The following is a 13121-nucleotide window of genomic DNA, read 5'->3' as shown; positions in this document are numbered from 1 at the left end:
ATAACATCACCTGTAATCAGTAACCCAGCCACTTGTTGATCATGTCAATAAAAAGCCCTTCAGCTCCTGCGACCCCTCATGCACACAAACACCCGCACACACGCAAACCCAAACGTGACCACTCTGGTTGGGTAAGGTCCAGTGGGACACAAGTCCGACCAGCACCGGAAGGTTCACAGGTTCACTGAATGCAAACACGCACAGACACTCACAGCCTGCACACACAAACACATCCTCCTCTGTGAACATCACAAGCCTCCAGAGTATCCATCCTTTTGAATGCACAACAAACAACAGCAGCGTGAAGCTAGCCAAAGCTTATTTTACAAGCCTGCTGTTTTGTGTTAGTCTGCTGTTTTCAAAGACTGAAATGCTTTCCTCTTCAGGAGAAATGTAGCTTTTGTAAGGCTGGGTGTTTCCTAGGCATGATCAAAGTCTTCCTGTCCTATTGATAGCCCCTAACAATGGCTTCTCTCTAAGTACTAATGGCTGAGTACGGCACATCATATCACCTGAAAAGACTTCTTAGATCAAGCATTACAAGTGTTCTCTAAAATTATGTAGCCTATACACAATGTTGCACAACCCTCATTACTTAGGAGGACATTCTGCAGCACCTAAATATTATTTACAGACGCTCCTTATATAATTATCTTGCTATATTATATTTTGTTAAATTACATTACTATTCTAAGTACAACCCATGGTCATATTACATACAAATAATCTTCTATTTATTGCTTAATTTGTCATTACCAACCATAATCACACCATGTCAACCTGTCACTACTGAAACATATTTTTTTTTTAATACTGCCTGTAATTACTGCTATTTAATTTAAATTCCATTTGTAACATTGTATATATCTAAATTGTACTCTAGCTTTATTTATCTATTTTATTTTACTTATTTTTATTTTATTTTATTTTATGTTGTTATTTTGTTTTATTTTTGTTTTATTTTTATTTTGTACTTATTTTGTACTTAATGTACTTATTGAAACTTCTTTCTTGATTGTACTTATGTCTGGGTTGCTGTAACAACTGAATTTCCCCCCCGGGGGAACAATAAAGTAATATCTTATCTTATCTTATATAATTATCCTTAACAAAATTCGATGGGATATAAGTTGTGTTTCATTTTTGAGTGTTTTAACATAGAAACTTAGAAATGTGCAATCACCAGTGAATCTTAAAAGGCCAGTTTATGCAAGCTAAAAAAGTGTGTCTTCTGGCCTCACAACTACCTGCATGGATAGCTTCTCCACTCAAGTCTGCTTCTGTAGTTTTCATGAAACCACTCTAACTAAGACGACTACTTGCATATAAATGGGTATGATCAAGGGCAAAGCAATGTGGCTGTCAATAAGTAATGAAGGTAAAATAGTGTGGATGGAATTGATCAAAGTTTTGCATATGAACAAAAGACACTACAGACTTAGAAGGCTGGTGCACGATTCAATTTATGTGATGTACAGATGTAGTAATCCAAATATAAATCATTGTCATTTCAAGTATTTCAACTTTTAATCAATCAGATTTGAAAAAGATCAGATTGTGATTTTTAATTTGAAAAGATGTATAAACAAAAATGGTGCCTGTAGTGTGGTGTCAGTAACTTTCATCTCAGTATGTTGCAGGCTCTGCACTCGCACCTAGTGATATGTTTGTAGGTGTAATGTCTGGCACTGAGGTCAAAGCACTGCAGAGTCACTGATCTCCTCTCTGAACTCTGCTCCTGACAGCACCGGTGCTTCTGCTCCACCTGCAGGTCACCTTGTAACACAACCCTGTCGCAGTGAATGGAGAGGCAGAGGAGAGGAAGGGGGGAGTTAGTGACACGTGGAGGAGGAGTTCCTGGGTAAAACGGTTCAGTCCCAAAAATGAACTCTACAGAGTTAAAACTGTGTTGTTTGGCATATCCATGTATCCACACTCAGCTGTTATCAGGTCAATTCTTCTTACCTGGGCTGAGAAACGCACTGGCCCTGACACACAGGCATCTGCAAGATGGTGGTACAGTTGTCTATGGTAATGTTGATGCTGGTCACATTCGGGGCACAGCTATGGTTACCTGGAGTCAAAGCAAATTAACACCACTGACAGTTTAATCAGTGTAAGAGCAATGCCTACAACATGTGACAATATTTGCTTCTTTATTTTTAATTTTGAATGCAGCAGTTAGAGTCTATTTCCACGTCTCCAGTGGGGCTGAGTATAACTTTGAAGACAATGCAAAAGAGCCAGACGCATGTAAATGTACCTACATGCACACCACACAAACTGAAACAACATGATATAGGTTGAAAAGATAAAGTCAGTAGCTCTAAATGCCTTTTTAACTTGACTTACTCTCCCTGTTCCATTGAAGTTACCAACCATAGACCTTTCTGGAGTTCCTGAGCTCCCTTGTCTCGTAGGTTCCTCTGAGCTGCTGCTGTAGACGGTTTGCTGCTGTGGATGTTCTAGACTCAAGCAGGAACAGCTACAACTACTACTACCTGTCTCATCACTATCATCTCTCTCTCTCTATCCCTCTTTACAACCCCAACTCGGTCTCAGCAGATGGATGTCTAACATGAGTCTGGTCCTGCTCGAGGTTTCTGCCTGTTAAAGGAAGTTTTTCCTCGTCGCTACAACTGGCTAAAAACTGCAAGGTGCTCTGCTCATGGTGGATTAAGATGAGATCAGACTGAATCCTGTCAGTAAATGGGACTGGATCTTATCCTGTCTTGGTGTTGGGTCTCTGTTCATAATTTGACATAGAGTGGTCTAGACCTGCTCTGTTTGTAAAAGAGTCTTGAGATAACGTTTGTTGTGATTTGGCGCTATACAAATAAAGATTGATTGATTGATTGACTTACATGAAAAGCAGCAGTGTTGATCGTCCCAAACTCTGTCCTCCTGGTGTATAAATCAAAATTGGTTGTGGTTAATTTTGTATGTTTGGCCTCATTGGCAGTTAATTATGACTTGGTGTACTAACATTAAACGTAAAAGAAAAGGAAAGATTTTGTAACTTATTGTTCGCTTGTGGAACAAAATGCTTTCTTTCAATACCCAAGAAATGTACATTTTATTATTACATTTGTAATTCAGAGAAAAGGTACTTTCTAAAGGAGCTCTAAATTCTTGTATTTTAAAACAACACTTCTGTAGGATCGCAGTATTTCAAGCTGTAATGGTCATTAGAAGTTAAACAGTAGAAGCATCCGTTCTGTACCTCCTGACAGTTTTCTGTGGGACAGACTTGAGTCTCGGTTTGAACACCATCCATGTCACATGTGAATGACATGCAGGGATGGTCGACATCCCTCCATTTGTCACCCATCTACACAAAAAAGACACATGTTGAAAAGACTGTAGTGAACCAGTTTTTTTGTCAAATATTTCTTCTTTTCCCTGTGCACTTTTGGTTTGGTTTCCTCTGTGTTTTTTCTTTCAGAGGCAGCGCGTGGCTTCTAGGTACTGGAACTCCCAACAGGCATACCTGGGTTTCATCAACAATCACCTGCTGCAATATGTACAGTAGACACTTGCTCATCTCCTCCTCATTGCCAGATAGTTGGCCTGTAGGTGAAGCCTAGTTTTTTGAATTGGTACTTGTTTCTCTGTGACTTACCCTTTTTGTTCTTCTACCAACTTCCAGTGCCTCTCACCACTTAAGGCTGATTTATACTTCTGCGCCTCCCCTACGCAGCAGAGGCTGACGCGGACATGAGCACCACATACTTATGCGTCAATGTGTCCTTAACCCATAAGGGCCCCGTCACTGTCCTACCAGGGCCTTAACCCCGCCTTTCTCTCCTGGGTGCCTCTGCCCCAGCCTCCACCTTCCACCTTCAATCTGCCAGTACCAACTCCAGCTTTTGTGGACAATAAAACCTTGTTCTACCCCCTCCTACTTAGTCTGTTGGTCTGATTGGTCCAGTTATAGATTGTGCAAACAGCTAAACAAATAAATTATAAAGTATAGAGAGTCATATTAAAGTCGCTACTGTGGACTTTTCAGACTCCAGCAGCAACAGCTACTACTACTACTACTATCTGTCTCACCACTATCATCTCTCTCGCTCTTATTCTCCTCTATCCCTCTTTCCAACCCCAACTCAGTCGAGGCAGATGTCTGTCTAACATGAGTCTGGTCCTGCTCGAGGTTTCTGCCTGTTAAAGGAAGTTTTTCCTTGTCGCTGTAACTAGCTAAATACTAGAAAGAGCAAAGCTCATGGTGGATTAAAATGAGTTCAGACTGAGTCCTTTCACCGCTCTAACTAATCCTAATCCTCATCACTATCATCTCTCTCTGTCTTAATCTCCTCTATTCTTTTTCCAACCCCAATTCGGTCGAGGCAGATGTCTAACATGAGTCTGGTTCTGCTCGAGGTTTCTGCCTGTTAAAAGGAAGTTTTTCCTTGTCCCTGTAACTAGCTAAATACTACAAGGTGCAATGCTCATGGTGGATTAAGATGAGATTAGACTCAGTCCTGTCAGTAAGAGGGGACTGGATCTTATCCTGTCTTGATGTTTGATCTTTGTTTATAGAGTGGTCAGACCTGATCTGTTGGTAAAAGTTGGGATTTGGTGCAATAGCAATTGATTGATTGGTTGACTGACTGACTGATTGATTGATTGATTGATTTGTTGATTGACTGATTGATTGATTGATTGATTGATTGATTGATTGATTAAATCTTTTTCAAATCTAATTTGCTCCTTAGGATACTTCTCTGTGACATGTTAAGTAAGTTTAATAACACATACCTTGTATGTTTTTCCATTATGTATGCATGTCTTCTCAACTGGAAGGGGAAACAAGGAAACAAGTAATGAATGCCAAATACAAAAGGTTGAACATATATATATTTTCTAATCGTATAATGATTAAAGTACCAGTGCTCACCACAAATTGGATCACCACAACAATCGTTTACTAATTTAGCACTGAGGCTACAGGTAGGAGTTGGCTTGGGAGGTTTTGGAGAACATTCTTCTGTCCGTGTTTGGTTGTTACATGTACATATGTGACAGCCAGACTTCCACTCCTCTCCAACCTGAGAGATACATAAATGAAATGAAAGATTCAGTCGAGAAAGATATATTGATTGATGCTTATCCATCCAGATAGAGGGATGAATATTCTCACTTTAATTAGACAGTTACCTGTTTGGGCTCACCAAGTGGTCCCTTACAATCTGATGGAGGAGAACACAAACTTTTCATCAACACTTTTTATGAAATATGGATGCCATATACTTCTACTGTAATCAGAAGGTTTGGCAGACCATAGAAAAACACATCAATGGAGAAGATAAATAAGGTAGTCTGTAAGCGTCTTTGAGTGTCAGCCTGTAGGCTACAATACTCACAGGGGCACTCAGATACACAGATGTTTGAGTGGTTTCCTGTCCTACTCAGGCCATTTGGACAGAAACAGCCAGCAGTTTTGCTCTCAAATGAGGCTCCAGTATGTTGCACTCTGTAAAGCAATACCACAACATCATATATCTCTCTCTTATTCTCCTCTATCCATCTTCCCAACCCTAACTCGGTCTAGGCTGATGGATGTCTAACATGAGTCTGGTTCTGCTCAAGGTTTCTGCCATGTTTTCCTTGCCACTATAACTTGCTAAATGCTGAAAAGTCCTCTACTCATGGTGATTTAAGATTTAAGATCAAATAAATCTATCTTTATTTGGATAGCTCCAAATCGCAAAGAACGTTATCTCAAGACGCTTTTACAAACAATATCAGGTCTAGACCACTCTATGTTAATTCATAAACAAAGACCCAACATCAAGAGAGGACAAAATCCTGTCCTCGCTTACTGACAGGACTCAGTCTGATTTTAATCCACCATGAGCATTGCACCTCAAAGTATTTAGCTAGTTAAAGCGGCGAGGAAAGACTTCCTTTTAACAGGCAGAAACCTTGAGCAGAACCAGACTCATGTTAGACAGCCATCTGCCTTGATTGATTGATTGTTTGAACATGCACAAAATGTGTTAAAATCTTGCTGGATAAGTAGTTTAGACCAGTGTTGTAGTACTTAAGTCCAGGACTCAGACTTCAATCGAACTTGAGTACAGATTTTTAGGACTCGTCACTCGACTTGGACTAATGCATGGATGACGCAGACTTGTTTTTGACTCCAGCACTGCTTTAGGACTCCGACACATTTATTGATAAAGACAGTTTTATTATTTTTGAATGTTTTTTTTATGTACAAGGTGCTGGTGATTTTGTAGTTTGGAGCAGCGGTCACATTTTTTCACCTGCTGTCTTGTTTGTTTATTTGTTTATTTGGACAGGGACAGTGTACAGCCAATTAGCTGTACAAGTGTTAGCTATTAGCTCATTTACATCTGTAGTCCCTGGGCAGGAGACAGAGACAATGCCTCTTGTTAAGCAACAGTTCCTGCACGGGTGCTGACAGAGACACTACCAACTGGGTGCTTTGCTTTCAAAGATTTTACAGTAACATATAAGATATGTAAAAGGACAGCTCAAACTTTAACAGACAACTGTCCTGGATTCACCCTGAAAAGTAAGAGAGATGCCATAGTTGGCCTACTTGGAGTGTTGATTACACTACTGTTAGCAGGCTAATGCTTACGCTAGCCTCTTAAGTGTTTCAACCTCTGGGTCCAAGTTGATGGTTCATTAAAATTCTGATTAATAGTGGGTGGGTTGCAGGTATGTTGTGTTATGTATGAGTTTGTTAGACACCAGTGCAGAATCAATTGGTGCATGTCCCTGTTAAGAAGAGCTCAGTGTCTTTGTTGGATCTCCCTCTCTTGTGATAGTGTGCTGATTAGTAACACCTGTGTCTCCTTGTCTCACCTGTGTCTGATTGCCCCTGTCAGGTGTTTCAGCCATTCTGTGTCGGTCCACTGAGTCTATCCTGCTCTCGAGCCTTTTGTGGTTAACCTTGTTGTGCTCTCCGTAGTTGATTTCTTGTGATTTCAGTTTAATCTTTTTGGATTTTGTTTACTGAACATTTCAAGTGCGTTTTAGTAAGACCTCTTGCCTGTTTGACCTTTTGTTAACAAATCTTCACTGTCTGCACCTGGGCCCTCCTTCTTTGTTTTATTACACACGTGACAGACTCAGACTGTTTTCGAAACCGCCTACTTTACTAGCAGTATGTACTGATTTGGCCAAAATTCAGTATGTAGTATGTGAACAAGAGCAAAATCTACCAAAACTCTCCAGATGTCTACTGGTTCAGGAAAATATGACAGTATGCACCAGACCAGTCTGCCTCTTGTACTGTTTCCCACAATGCACAGCGCTTGTTCCGCTTTTTCTTTTTCCCTTCTTTCTTGACGGGAGGAAATCCGTTTTTGGGTGCTGTGAAAGTTATTAAATTCCAGATAAACCACTTCCTAACTTTTTAAATCATAAGTGATGCTAAAGAAGCAGTTTCTCTATCAGCTTGCTCGTTTCGAAAACAGCCTCAGACTCGACTCTGACTTGAACAGTCAGGACTTGAGACTCAGACTCAACTTGAGGTTTGGTTACTTGACTGCAACACTGGTTTAGACTTCACAAAGTGATAATAAATGTCACAAAACCATGAGGATGTTCACTGGGGAACTGAACAAACCCTCCGTTGCAGAAGTCATCCAGCTTGTCATGACACTCTCTGTAAATGAGTCCTTCTGGACATGTCCAATCTGAAACATGAACACAAGCGCTGAATTAATCATTGATCAGTTGAAGCAGAAAATGATAAAATTTTAGTAGCCAGTACTAGTAATGAGTTCCTCCAATGCATTGGAAAAAGGTGCGTACCACAGATTCCTTCAGTCAGTTTTCTCCAGTCAAAACAGAAACCAGCTGCCTTGCATTCCACCGCAGCTTGCTCTATTGCAGAGCAAGCACCAGTCCTGCACGAGTCAAACTCACAGTTCCTCTTTTTAATGATCAGATCCACATAATCACTGCAATTTGAAAAGACTCTGAGGAAACAGAAGATGATTTTTTGATGTTAAGAATTCGCTCAAATACAACCACAAAGACAAAAAACTTACACAGACAAAATAAATAACCTATAGTATGCAGAAAAATTCCATGACTGACGATGTGTGAATGGAGCTTACGGGTGGTCTAGCAGTTCACATAGTTGGCTTGCAGGGCAAGAGGTGGGTGGTGTGTCAGTGGGGGTAACAGTCGTCCCAAAGTCACAAGGCACATCCCTTGGTGCAGAAGAACACGCTGGCTTAAGTGGATCAGCATACACCCAGTCATAGGATGTCTTTTCACAGCAGTTGTCATCCTCTATCTGCCCTCCTTTACGGATACAGGATGCATCACCACAAACACCTGGAGAGAGAATAAAGGTGGGGAGCCTTCAGCCAAAACCTGGAATCCTATTTGGCTTATCCTATTGATGCCATCAAAAATAACAATAAAAAAAGCTGAATCAGTAATAGAGGATACTGTTAACACTATAAACCCAAATGATCTTTTATTGTTTATTGCCACACAGTAAGCTAGACGGTTGAGGCAGATGGCTGTCTGACATGAGTCTGGTTCTGCTCAAGGTTTCTGCCTGATTTGGGGCAACACAAGTAAAGATTGATTGATTGACTGATTGACTGATTGATTGATTGATTGATTGATTGATTGATTGATTGATTGATTGATTGATTGATTGTCTTCTGAGTCCCAATTCAAATAAATCTACCCTATAAATTTATAATGGACACTGGAGCAAAAGTACCTAAACCAATAACTATTTTTATGGTTTTCAGCCAATCAGAACACATCTTTAAGGTTCTCTTGCCTAACACGACATTAGTTGGAGTGTTCTGTGCTCTGTTCCTAGATTGTGAACAATCACACAAGTGAATAGTGTTTCTTCGGGAGTTTGGTCTTTTTCTGCCCTCTTGTGGACATATCTGTTCAATACACCTTTAAGCTGAAAGTAGCATTTGGCCAGAAAGCAAGCACCAGAATCTGTAAGATTTTAAAGGCTTTTACATCATTTGAATAATTTCCTCTGCAGTAACAAACACACACATTAATTATGAGTACTCAGTTTGACCTGAACCATCCATTTTGTTCAGTTACCCACCACATTGTCCCTGAGTGTTGTTGAAGAAGTGCTCCATAGCCAGATTGATCGCCAAGTTACCAGACGGACTAAGAGAGATGTAAGAGCGGAGCTCCGGGAGGTAGATGGACACTTTGTATCCTGTGACCTCAAACCTCCACCCATGCTCCTCATATGGTGGCTTTATTGTCATGTTGTTCAGAGTGGCCTGTGTTAGATTAGACCAGTAACAAACCAATCATCACGAGTTCAAAAGAAAAAAGTAGCCTCCAATACCTTACAGGGTGACGGTTCATATTAGAAATCGCACAGAAAGAGGTATTTAGTCCTACCTGTACTGAAGACGGTGGGTCGATATTGAGTGTAGCTGTGCTGTCCTGATATTTCAGGATAATGCCTTTAACACAGGAGCCTTTGAGCCCTGGCACACAGAAGAAATTGTCCACCGCAATGGTCAGATGATGACGTGGTGATCGCTCCTCCACTAGGATGTAGGTGCAGGCATCCATAAAATCGAAGGTTACCCCCTGAAAAGTGATGTAGTGGGGGTCTCCAAATAAATCACAGCGACCTGGCAAAATAATAAGAAGTGATATGAGTAGATATACTTTAATATATAAATAAAATAGAAAAAGATTAGCAATGATTGGCTGGTTGGTTGGTAAATCCACCACTGTTATCAAGACTGTGGTTTACTAAAACTTAAAACTATCTAAGGACATTCAGGCTGATTGTAATGACAGTTGTGATCCTCTAATACCAACATTTGGCCATTTTTTAAGTCCAATAATATGACCTTCTTGCTTAAAAATGTATGTACTTATGAACTTAAACTATGCTATAAGTTTTTTTCTATTCAGCAAAAGTTAGCATGCTATCTCATTATTAACCAAAGGCCATTTTTAAGTCAAATAATGACCTACTAGCTTAAAAATGAATGTACTTATCAACTTAAACTATGCTATAAGTTTTGTTCTACTTAGCCAAAGCTAGCATGCTAACTCATTAAACAAAGATGATGACTGTATGTAGACATCACCCGTCACATCCATAGTATAACTTTTGCATTGCAACATGTTAGCATACAGGTGGTAACACCTAAGCCAAAGCAGATATGTTGGGCTGGTTGACTCAAGGGCAGGCTACTACTGGTAAGTTGATACGATGCTTTCAACAGAGCAAAGCCACATTATAACATCATGCACAACACAAAAAAATAGAGGCATATATATCGAAGCAAATACGTGTTGAATTCCAAAGAAGTAATGAGGGAAAATACATAGGAGTAAACAAGCAAAGTGACAGAGACAAGCGTATAACGGTGAAATATCCACTTACAGTCACACTTCCATGTTTCACAGCATCCATCTGAGACTTTTGTGATCTGCTGTCTGGGGCAGCTGGGTTTAGTCACCTCGGGACAAACTACTGGAGTCAACACTATCGTCCCATTTACACACATCTTATAGAAGCAGTCCTCTTCCCATGATTCATTGCAAGACCAGCTTTTTTTCCTCTTCAGATCTTTACACACACATGGAGCTGGTTTCATAAAAAAAACAAAAAAAAACAACATTAAGTAGAAGACAGTAGACACAGAAAAGACAAAGACATGTTTCATTCAGGACCACTCTCGTTAAAATAATTGATTACTTTCATGCAATAAGTTATATTTGGTGGTATGGCTCTGCTCTGGGAGCTCCCTGCCCTTCCATGTGCCTACGTGGAATGCCAAAGCCTGAGGTAGGGAGAGCACACCTCCCCTCTCTTTTATGTGAATACATGAAAAGCCAAGGCAGGGAGAGCAGCAGCAGCAAAGACCCCCCCAATACATATGACACTGGTAAAATCAGACACTGCATAAAAGGAGGTGAATGGGTGAAGGTAGGTTGCAATGCAGTTTGAAAGGGGAAGCTGCGAGAGAAGGCAGGCTAAATCAATTTAAAAAGCCCATTTTGCAGCTGATGTTCTGTAGGCCGAGCTTGACTTTGTGGACTGTGCTCAATTTTTGGTAGTTCACTGAACACAGTGCCAGGATAACTAACAACTTGAGTATCATGCAGACCAAATGCCCAACAAACAAGGGGTGGTCCTATTTCAAAAACTGTTGTTGACATAGGTAACGTTAGTCTTGAATGGGCTACCTGTTAGGGTAAAGGTGGTATGTTTTTTACCTGTTGTTGTTGATGGTGTGGTAGAGGTGAAAGACGTTGTTGTTTCAGTGGTAGAGTAGGTAGTTGTTGATGGTGTAGTAGAGGTGAAAGGCGTTGTTGTTTCTGTGGTAGAGTAGGCAGTTGTTGATGGTGTATCAGAGGTGAAAGGCATTGTTGTTTCTGTGGTAGAGTAGGCAGTTGTTGATGGTGTAGTAGAGGTGAAAGGCGTTGTTGTTTCAGTGGTAGAGTAGGTAGTTGTTGATGGTGTAGTAGAGGTGAAAGGCGTTGTTTCAGTGGTAGAGTAGGTAGTTGTTGATGGTGTAGTAGAGGTGAAAGGCGTTGTTGTTTCTGTGGTAGAGTAGGTAGTTGTTGATGGTGTAGTAGAGGTGAAAGGCGTTGTTCTTTCAGTGGTAGAGTAGGTAGTTGTTGATGGTGTAGTAGAGGTGAAAGGCGTTGTTTCAGTGGTAGAGTAGGTAGTTGTTGATGGTGTAGTAGAGGTGAAAGGCGTTGTTGTTTCTGTGGTAGAGTAGGTAGTTGTTGATGGTGTAGTAGAGGTGAAAGGCGTTGTTGTTTCAGTGGTAGAGTAGGTAGTTGTTGATGGTGTAGTAGAGGTGAAAGGCGTTGTTGTTTCTGTGGTAGAGTAGGTAGTTGTTGATGGTGTAGTAGAGGTGAAAGGCGTTGTTGTTTCTGTGGTAGAGTAGGTAGTTGTTGATGGTGTAGTAGAGGTGAAAGGCGTTGTTGTTTCAGTGGTAGAGTAGGTAGTTGTTGATGGTGTAGTAGAGGTGAAAGACGTTGTTGTTTCATTGGTAGAGTAGGTAGTTGTTGATGGTGTAGTAGAGGTGAAAGGCGTTGTTGTTTCATTGGTAGAGTAGGTAGTTGTTGATGGTGTTGTAGAGGTGAAAGGCGTTGTTGTTTCAGTGGTAGAGTAGGTAGTTGTTGATGGTGTAGTAGAGGTGAAAGGCGTTGTTGTTTCAGTGGTAGAGTAGGTAGTTGTTGATGGTGTAGAAGAGGTGAAAGGCGTTGTTTCAGTGGTAGAGTAGGTAGTTGTTGATGGTGTAGTAGGCATTGTTGTTTCTGTGGTAGAGTAGGTAGTTGTTGATGGTGTAGTAGAGGTGAAAGGCGTTGTTGTTTCAGTGGTAGAGTAGGTAGTTGTTGATGGTGTTGTAGAGGTGAAAGGCGTTGTTGTTTCAGTGGTAGAGTAGGTAGTTGTTGATGGTGTAGTAGGCGTTGTTGTTTCTGTGGTAGAGTAGGTAGTTGTTGATGGTGTAGTAGAGGTGAAAGGCGTTGTTGTTTCAGTGGTAGAGTAGGTAGTTGTTGATGGTGTAGTAGGCGTTGTTGTTTCTGTGGTAGAGTAGGTAGTTGTTGATGGTGTTGTAGAGGTGAAAGGCGTTGTTGTTTCTGTGGTAGAGTAGGTAGTTGTTGATGGTGTAGTAGAGGTGAAAGGCGTTGTTGTTTCTGTGGTAGAGTAGGTAGTTGTTGATGGTGTAGTAGAGGTGAAAGACGTTGTTGTTTCTGTGGTAGAGTAGGTAGTTGTTGATGGTGTTGTAGAGGTGAAAGACGTTGTTGTTTCTGTGGTAGAGTAGGCAGTTGTTGATGGTGTAGTAGAGGGGAAAGGAGTTGTTGTTCCAGCTGTAGTTGGTGGTGGGACTGATGTAGAAAGCACAGTTGTTTCAGTGGTAGTGGAGGCTGTTGTGGTTGGAGTACCTGATACAACCAAACTGTCTGTAAATGCTAAATACATGTGCACAGAAGAATAACTATACTTACGACATCGGATTATTCCATTCTCACAGTGGCTGACAAGGAAAATGAAAGTATGGTTAAGTTTCATCCAGTTGAAAATGTCATGAATAATTAAATCTGCATCATTTTCATCATAAAGTTAATCTTTTTAAAATGTAAATATTGGT

General features: G+C 40.6%; 1 protein-coding gene across 7 annotated transcripts in view; it reads right to left on the bottom strand.

The window, feature by feature from the left end:
- Positions 1–1454: 1454 nt before the first annotated feature.
- LOC117805366 (mucin-2-like) overlaps positions 1455–13121 on the bottom strand; it is a 51022-nt gene continuing 39355 nt past the window's right edge. For 4 of the 7 annotated variants that reach the window (XM_034674065.1, XM_034674064.1, XM_034674066.1 and 1 more), the window contains 16 exons: positions 12979–13007; positions 11233–12858; positions 10397–10600; positions 9391–9629; positions 9080–9266; positions 8103–8325; positions 7795–7961; positions 7607–7676; positions 5367–5476; positions 5161–5192; positions 4901–5051; positions 4762–4799; positions 3224–3331; positions 2865–2904; positions 1966–2074; positions 1455–1790 (listed from right to left, as the gene is read on the bottom strand). In XM_034674065.1, coding sequence (XP_034529956.1) covers positions 1622–1790; positions 1966–2074; positions 2865–2904; positions 3224–3331; positions 4762–4799; positions 4901–5051; positions 5161–5192; positions 5367–5476; positions 7607–7676; positions 7795–7961; positions 8103–8325; positions 9080–9266; positions 9391–9629; positions 10397–10600; positions 11233–12858; positions 12979–13007 — 3502 coding nt within the window. In that variant the 3' untranslated portion in view covers positions 1455–1621. Of the gene's footprint in view, positions 1791–1965; positions 2075–2864; positions 2905–3223; positions 3332–4761; positions 4800–4900; positions 5052–5160; positions 5193–5366; positions 5477–7606; positions 7677–7794; positions 7962–8102; positions 8326–9079; positions 9267–9390; positions 9630–10396; positions 10606–11232; positions 12859–12978; positions 13008–13121 lie in introns of those variants that run through there. The other 3 variants (XM_034674063.1, XM_034674068.1, XM_034674067.1) reach the window with 3 other exon arrangements.

This window comes from Notolabrus celidotus, chromosome 21, assembly GCF_009762535.1.
Source record: "Notolabrus celidotus isolate fNotCel1 chromosome 21, fNotCel1.pri, whole genome shotgun sequence".
NCBI classification, from domain to species: Eukaryota; Metazoa; Chordata; class Actinopteri; order Labriformes; family Labridae; genus Notolabrus; species Notolabrus celidotus.
The sequence above is the reverse complement of the archived record's forward strand: the minus strand, read 5'-3'. Positions and strand labels throughout refer to the sequence as shown.